The sequence below is a fragment of the Leptonychotes weddellii genome, chromosome 4 (genome assembly GCF_054177405.1).
Source record: "Leptonychotes weddellii isolate Sample4059 chromosome 4, ASM5417740v2, whole genome shotgun sequence".
Lineage (NCBI taxonomy): Eukaryota > Metazoa > Chordata > Mammalia > Carnivora > Phocidae > Leptonychotes > Leptonychotes weddellii.
The window spans coordinates 1,225,162-1,233,148 of NC_138372.1; the positions used below are offsets into that span (position 1 = coordinate 1,225,162).

The 7,987-nt window shown below is 70.0% G+C and overlaps 1 protein-coding gene across 1 annotated transcript in view; it reads left to right on the forward strand.

Annotated features, from left to right (window-relative positions):
- Positions 1–7,277, forward strand: part of PLCH2 (phospholipase C eta 2) — a 33,928-nt gene extending 26,651 nt beyond the window's left edge. The window contains exons 14-20 of the mRNA XM_081816810.1: positions 7–61; positions 728–852; positions 930–1,014; positions 1,233–1,379; positions 1,836–1,915; positions 3,969–4,260; positions 5,795–7,277. Coding sequence (XP_081672936.1) covers positions 7–61; positions 728–852; positions 930–1,014; positions 1,233–1,379; positions 1,836–1,915; positions 3,969–4,260; positions 5,795–7,035 — 2,025 coding nt within the window. The 3' untranslated portion in view covers positions 7,036–7,277. The remainder of the gene's footprint in view (positions 1–6; positions 62–727; positions 853–929; positions 1,015–1,232; positions 1,380–1,835; positions 1,916–3,968; positions 4,261–5,794) is intronic.
- The last annotated feature ends 710 nt before the right edge of the window (positions 7,278–7,987 follow it).

The window sequence follows — 7,987 nt, forward strand, 5'->3', positions numbered from 1 at the left end:
GCCAAGTTCAGTGCCAACGGGAACTGTGGCTACGTGCTCAAGCCGCAGTGCATGTGCCAGGGTGAGGCCCGGGGGCCCGGGACGCGGGGCGGGCAGGGGCAGCTGCCGCAGGGTCACCTGGGGGGCCACCCAGGACGTGGCCCCAGGATGCCAGAGGTGGGGGTGTGGTGAAGGGTCCCCACTCTGCCAGGGGTCGGCAGGGGGTGAACTAGGGAGCCCCTCGCCATGCCTGGCCCACCATGCGGCCCCCCAGCAGGACATGTCTGAGGCGACTCCCCACGGGGCTCAGGCCGAGGCACCCTGGAGCGAGGGCCCGGCCCGGGCCAGTCACCAGAGCTTCCCAGTCCCTTCCCAGACCCTTCAGTTTTCTCACTGGAAACCGCTGGAGATCATGTGTGCAGTTCTCCCCATTTTAACCTGAATCCTCCCCCCACCCCTCCTGCCAGCCTCACCACACCTCCTCGGGGGATGGGCCTGCAGAGCCCCATCGCTGGGGCGCCCAGCCCCGGCCCCCCACCCAGAGGCAGCGTGCAGAGAGGGGAGAGGACGGTGTCCTAGCTCAGGGCGGTCACAGAGGGGCCAGCACGCAGACCCCTGGTGCCCCCGAGCTGGAACCCTGCCCCCCCTCTCCCCGCCCCTGGCCTGGGGCTCCTGTCCGGTCAACAGGGTGCGGTGGGGTGCACTGTGCAGCCACCGCTCCCCTCAGCCTGGCACCCTGACCCCCCAGGCATCTTCAACCCCAACTCCGAGGACCCTCTGCCCGGGCAGCTCAAAAAGCAGCTGGTGCTCCGGATCATCAGCGGGCAGCAGCTCCCCAAGCCAAGGGATTCAATGCTGGGGGACCGAGGCGAGGTAGGAGGGGTCCTGGCGTGGGTGGGCGGGGCTGGAGCAACACCCCAGGCCCAGTGCCACCCCTGCCCTCCCCCCAGATCATTGACCCCTTTGTGGAGGTGGAGGTCATCGGGCTCCCCGTGGACTGCAGCAAGGAGCAGACGCGAGTGGTGGACGACAACGGTGAGGCCCAGGGCCCCGCCAGGCTCCGCTGACCGCAGCCTCACAGGGGAGGGGGCTGGGGCCGCTCCTGTGACCTAGGCCTCCTGGGGGAGCCTGGCTCAGAGCCTGGTCCCCGGGTGCTGCTCCTCTTGGCCCAGGCACCGGAAGAGGGCGTGGGCCCCAGCGGCCTCCAGGCTGGACCTGGGGTGGGAGGTGACCCTGCTTCCGGTGGCCGCCAGGATTCAACCCCGTGTGGGAGGAGACCCTGGTGTTCACTGTGCATATGCCTGAGATCACACTGGTGCGCTTCCTCGTCTGGGACCATGACCCCATTGGGCGGGACTTCATTGGCCAGAGGACACTGGCCTTCAGCAGCATGATGCCAGGTGGGCAGAGGGCCGGCAGGGTGGGGCGGGGTGGTGTCCCCCATAACAGAGACCAGCGTCCCCTGCGCAGGCAGGCGTCCACCATGGAGGCCAGCATTCCACCCCAGACCAGCGTACCCCACAGAGACCCGCCCCCCATACACAGACCAGTGTCCCCTGTAGGTCAGCTGAGGGCGCCAGGGCTGACCTTCCTCCTATGGGTCGACTCCTGCCATGGGGGGGCCTAGGGACACAGAGCGAGCCGAGGAGGAAGGTACAAGACCGAGGGCACTTTGTGGATGGGGAGAGAGGGGCGCTCAGGTGTTGCGCTGCCCGGCCCCCAGAAAGAGGAAGAGCCTGCAATACCAGCGGGCTTCCTGGAGGAGGAGTCCCCAGAGCTGGGCTCACGGGTTGGATTCAGGGCCTCAGGACCTTTGAGCAGAGTGGGGCAGGGTGAGCCGTGACCGGCCATTTCAGGCTATCGGCATGTGTACCTGGAGGGGATGGAAGAGGCCTCCATCTTTGTCCACGTGGCCGTCAGTGACATCAGTGGTAAGGTGAGTGCCGCCTGCAGGACCACCGGCCTCGCCCCACCCCAGTCCCACCCCAGCCATGTTGCCAGGGCCGTTGGGCCTCCTGGCCACTCACTGGGCCTGTTTCCACACCTGCAGAGTGGGCGGTGGGGGCACCTGACCTCTGTGTCCCGCGGCCGCTGTGGCCCCCGTCCCCGCTCCCCGTCTTTCCCGAGCCTCCTCACGCCTTCTGTGTCTCAGGGTCCCCAGTTCTCCGTCCGTCTCTGGCTGGAAGGGGTCCGCCTGGCTTTGCTCCCCGTCCCCCACATCCCTGGATGGGGGTCCTCCTCCATCCCCCCAGCTCTGAGCTCCGGGCCCAGGCGGGGCCAGCGTGTGGCGGTCTGTTGGGCGTGCATGGGGGGCCCGTGTGGTCCTGGCGCCGACCGCCTCTCTCCTGCCACCTCCACGGCTCCGAGGTGCTGCCGGGCGCGGCCGCTTGCTCCTGCCCGCCGTCGAGCCGTCTGTCTGTCCCGTCTGCCTGTCTCCGCGGGCTCCGGCCCGGCTGTCGGTGTCTCACGGCTGTCACTCTGTCTCTTTGGTCTTGCAGTGCGCTTCCCCATGTCCAAAGTCTACTTTTAGAAGGACAGTCCCGTTAGGAGCTCGAAGGTACCCCAGCGCCGGGGTGGCGGAGCTGCCCGCCCCTACCCGCATGCTCAGGCCGTACCCATTAGCATCCGTGACTCCTGGTAGCGTTTTGGAGACTGTCCGCTCATGTGACATGGATCGTGGTGTGGTTCTGGGGTCCCCCGGGCCATGTTCAGCCACAGAGCGGCATTTATGAGGCAGGTCCAGGACTCCGGCGAGGCCCCCTGTGCGTGGACCCCTCCCGGCCTTCCGTCCCTCCTCTGTCCTCTGCCCCGTGCCCCCGCCCCTCTGTGTCCGGTCCTCTAGCTCGGAGCACCACTGGCAGCCCTGCACCCGTCGCCCTCCCTGCCCTCGCCCTTCCTCTCTGTCCCCCGCCCCCCGTGTGCTCCCTGGCTCTGTGTGCACCTGCTGTGGGGTGGGGAGGCCCCCGGGACCAGGAGCTCTGAGCTTGAATCCTGGACCTTCTTCTAGATGACTCCGCAGCCAACTTTGACCAAATTGCTCTGGATCTGGGATCTTGAATCGGGAAGCCGATTCAAGTGCTGCCCCGTGAACGCCTCTGCCCAGAGTGCCCCGTGTCCCTGGGGAGTCGTGGCTGTTGTCGGGGCCTCTGCATGTGGGGACCCTCCGGCCTCTGCACTCTGGAGACACAGCTCTCGGCCTCCCCGGCGGTGCCCCGGGCCCCTGCCGGCCAGTCTGGGGACCCCCGGCTGCTCTCCTCGGGCAGGGAGGCCGAGGCCAGCGGCAGTTCAGGGGAGGCCGAGGCAGCGCGGGCCCTGCCCTTAGGACGGCTGTGCAGAGAGCAGGGTGAGGCTGGAAGCAGCCAGGAAGGCTCCCCAGAAGAGGCAGCACCCCTGGGGCACCGGGCGGGCAGGGACATGGGAGAGCAGACCGCTGGCCTGCACCCGGCTTCGCTTGCTTCCTCGGCCTGTGGCGCCCGAGGGCAGGGTGAGCGTGAGCGGGGCGGTGCCTGCTTCCACGGGGTTCTCTCTCAGCTCTCTCTCCCTGCCAGCACCACTCCGGGGGCCCTGTGCCGGCCTGCTCTGCCAGAGCCGGGGGCTTTGGGGACCTGCGAGGGGTACATGTGTGGGCGCAGGGGCCAGAGTTCAGGGTCCCTGTTTGGAGAAGCCCGGGCCTCCTCCTTGCAGCCCTCACTGGGCCCGCATGTCCTGAGACCCTCGGGGCCTCTGCATGTGGGGACCCTCCCGCTGCGCTCAGGGAAGGCGGGCGCCTTCCTGGTCTGTGCCAAGGCAGGGGTGCCCTGGGGACCCTCTCCCCTACGTGCAGCTGTGGGCGGCACAAGCCTGACAGGCCCGCTGATGCCTTCGCCAAGCTGGCCCTGGGGCTGCGGTGGCTCAGCCTGGTCACCGCCGGCCACGGTGTGCCTGGACGGGGCGGGCGGTCCCTGGCCCCGGTGCCTGGCTACCGGCTATGTGGGCTCCTTCTCTTGCAGGTCAAGCAGGCTCTGGGCCTAAAAGGCCTGTTCCTCAGAGGCCCAAAGCCCGGCTCCCTGGACAGTCATGCTGCTGGGCGGCCCCTGCCCCGGCCTTCCGTTAGCCAGCGGCTCCTGCGGCGTACGGCCAGTGCCCCGACCAAGAGCCAGAAGCCGGGCCACAAGGCCCTCCCGGAGCTGGTTCTGGGCACGCGGGACACAGGCTCCGAGGGGCAGGCCCGTGACGTGGCGGCCCCCAGCCCCGGCCCCGCTCTGGAGGCCTCAGCCCCCGAGGAGCCCGGCAGCCCCCGAGGTAAGGCGCCGGTGGGGAGGAGCCCGGCGCAGGGGGGTCTGGCCCAGGAGCAGTCCCCTTGTGCCCCTGAGGGCCCCGGGCCTGCTGGGGTGGCCGCCACCTGCATGAAGTGCGTGGTGGGCTCCTGCGCTGGAGAGGACGCGGAGGGCCTGCGGCGGGGGCAGCTGCCCAGCCCGGGGCCCGCAGCCGCGCACGAGGCCATCAGCCAGCAGCCCTGCGCCCGGGCGGACTCGCTGGGGGCTCCCTGCCCCGGTGTGGGGAGACGCAGAGGGGCCCAGTGGCAGGGTCCGGGCGGCGGCGGCTCCGTGTCCTCGGACTCCAGCGGCCTGGGCAGCTCTGAGGTGGTCCCGTGCTGGCCCGAGGGTGCCCGCAGGCAGGCAGGGGCCCTGCAGAGGGAGATGAATGCCTTGTTCGTTCAAAAGCTGGAGGAGATTAGGAGTAAATCCTCCATGCTGTCCACCGGTAAGACCGGACGCTCCTGGCCGGCGTCCCCTGTGCTGCCCCCTCACTGCCCCTTGGCATGGCCTGGGCCGGGCGCCCTCCCTGCGCTTCTGCGTCCAAAACCGCCGTCTCCGTGTGCTCATCCTGGCTTCCTTTCCCCTTGCCCCGCTGGCTTGCCTGGGGGTCCCTGGTAGCCCCAGCACCCCTTCCGCATCTGACAGTGCCAAGCCCTAGGCCTCTTGCCCCCAGAGGCCCCCCCACAAGCCCCCAAGTGGCCCGGAAGTGAGAGCGGGTCTGACTCCAGCTGCCGTGTGTGCCGATGTCCGTGGCCTGGTGCCCCCGTCGGGCCTTCGCGCTGGCCTGCCCCGCCGCCGCCTGACGCCTTTCCCCAGGCCTGGGGGCAGCTTGCAGCCCCCCACCCCCGCCCCAGGGCCAGGCTGCAGGTGCTCGGCTGCTGGCCCTGCACCGCAGTCCTCCGAGAAGCCTGGCGCGGGTCAGTGCAGCACAGCAGGGCGGCCCGCGACGCTGCCGACGGTGCCTGGGCCCCAGCATTTGCAGGGCTGGGGCAGATGGCACCTGCCCCCCCGCCCTGCGCGCTCCGCTGTGGCCCGCGTAGAGCCGAGCCGCGGCTGGGACAGGCAACAGCCCGAGGGCACCTTGTCAGGGAACCCCAGCCTGGGGAGGGGCTGAAAGCTGAGCGGTTCCCCTCCCCCAGACCCCCGTCCCTCCCTGCGCCCCGCCCAGCCTTGCTGTTTGTCTGTCCACCTGCCAGCCCCGCCCACACGCTGACCACCCTGTTCTCCTTTCTGTCCCCACGCTGCCTCCATAGTTAGGGACTGAGAGCAGCCGAGTGCCAGGTAATGGGGCCCAGACCCCGTGTGCCCTGTGCCGTCCCTGGCCCTGGCCTGTCCGGGGGCCCTGTGGGCCCTGCCTGTGGGCACAGACTGTCTGCTCCCCCCGCCCCAGCCGCAGCAGAGCCGGAGGGCAGGGTGGGGGCAGCTGTGTGCACACGGAGGCGCCTGGCCGCTGAGGGTCCTGGGAGCACTGTCCACGGGCGACGCGCCCAGCGTGGTCCTCTCCCTCTCGTCCACAGATACCCGCCCCTTCTCCGTGCAGAGGACGGGCTCCTCCCTATGTGGTCTGGAAACCATCGCCGAGGAGCCAGCCCCGGGCCCCGGCCCCCCACCTCTGGCGGCTGCCCCCGCCAGCCCCTCCCCAGGAGGGCCCCCGCGCGCCTGGGGCCCCCGCGCCAAAGTGGCGAGCCCCCCAGCGGTAGCTCTGGGAGCTTCCGCGCCCTTCCAGCCCAGGACCCAGAGCCGAGGGGACATGGAGCCGGCCCTGGAGAGCCGGCGGAGCGTGTACAATGGCGGGGGCCCCGGGGGGGCACGTGAGGGGGCCCCTAGCAGCCAGATGGTCCGAAAGGCCGAGAGTGAGGGGCAGGTGCCCTCGGAGCTCCCGGGCGGATGGCGGCCCCTGGCTGGGCCCTGCCCCACCGTGTACTCAGACGTCACGGGTGGAGACCGGCTGTGGCGGCGGCTGGAACCAGGGGGCCATCGCGACAGCGTGTCCTCGTCCTCCAGTGTGTCGTCCAGCGACACGGTCATCGACCTCTCCCTGCCGGGCCTGGGTCTGGGCCTGGGCCGCGAGAGTGCCCCGGGGGCTCCAGCCGGACGCCTGCCCCTGCGGCCCTGCTCGGCCACGGCCGCCCGCCTGGACCTGCCTGCTGTGACCAAGAGCAAATCCAGCCCCAACCTGCGGGCTGCCAGCCAGCTGCCTGCAGCACCGGAAGACCTTCCGCCGCTGCCCCCCGCCCCCAGGCCGCCCTGGGGCCGCCTCCCTCTGGCGGGCCTCCGGGACTGCCCTGCAGCCGCCAAGTCCAAGAGCCTGGGGGACCTGACTGCTGACGACTTCGCGCCCCGGGGGGAGCTCCCGGGCCAGAGCCTGGGCCTGGTGGGGCAGGGGCGGGCCGGGCAGGGGGCGCGGCGGGACGCGCTGACGGAGCAGCTGCGCTGGCTCACGGGCTTCCAGCAGGCTGGCGACATCACCTCGCCCACCAGCCTGACTGTGGGCCTGACTGTGGCGGGGGAAGGGGCGCCTGGGCCCCCCGGCTTCCTGCGGCGCTCCTCCTCTCGCAGCCAAAGCCGCGTGCGCGCCATCGCCAGCCGGGCCCGGCAGGCCCAGGAGCGGCAGCAGCGGCTGCAGGCCCCACGGGCTCCCCCGGGGGAGGAGCGGGGCACCCCTGAGGGTGCCTGCTCAGGGGGCCGCGGGGGCTGGGGGGATGTGCCGGCCCCCGCCAAGGGCTCCGCCGCCACGGGCCTCCTGCTCCGACTCTGAGGGACCCCCCAGGGCGGACCCAGACCCCCACCCCTCCCCCGGGGAGGAAGGGAGCCTGCCCAGGGTCTGGGCAGATTTTTCACCACGTTAGCATATATATGAGAGGTATTTAAATTTTTAGAGACAAAGCTTCTACGACATTAAAGTGGTGCCCAGTCCTTTCTCCGTCGTACCTGGTTTTCGGCGTCACGGGTGCGCAGCTCTAAGTGTGCGGTTCCCGGGATGCTCGTTACGTGCCCGTCCCCTGCCCGACTGCGACTGGCTTGTTCCGCACAAGGCCTGCTCTGTATGGGACACTTTAGACTCCAGGCTTGCGGACACAACTCCAATAAACAGGTTCCCGCTTGCTGGGGCGGGGGGGGGGCACCCACCCACGCACTCCCCCTTGTGACCACCTGTCAGGCGTTCCTGGGCCAGGGTCTGTGTGAGGACACCCCTGACCTCTGTCCACAGAGGGCTCGGTGGACTGGCTCCCCAGGGAGGGGATCTCCAGCCTCCAAGACGCAGCCGCTGTTCCCTCTCTCCCCGCCTCCCAGTCCCACTGTGGTGTGTGGGGGCATAAGCTTGACCCTGGGCAGGGACCCCAGGCCAGAGGACCCCCAGCTGGCTAAATGCATACACTGCCCCTCCCCTGGAGAAGGCGGGATGCCAGCCAGGCCACAAGGGCTCTGTGTCTGGGCTCATCCCGCACCCCGGCATCCGGCCTCCGACCTCCACAGGAGCCACCTGGGGTGCCAAGGGCCGCCAGGGACCTCTGCGACAGGCAGTGCCCTTTATGCAGCAGGCGGCGGGTTTGGCTGGGGAGGCCTCATGTCCCACCACTAGGGTAAGCCCTGCTGTCTTCCCGATAAGGCCTGTGGGAAGCTGGACACCCGACCCAAGGCTGGGTGCTGGTGGGTGGACACGGTCTCCCTCGAGGTGTCCCTCTGTAGTCTCCAGGGCCACTTGGCCA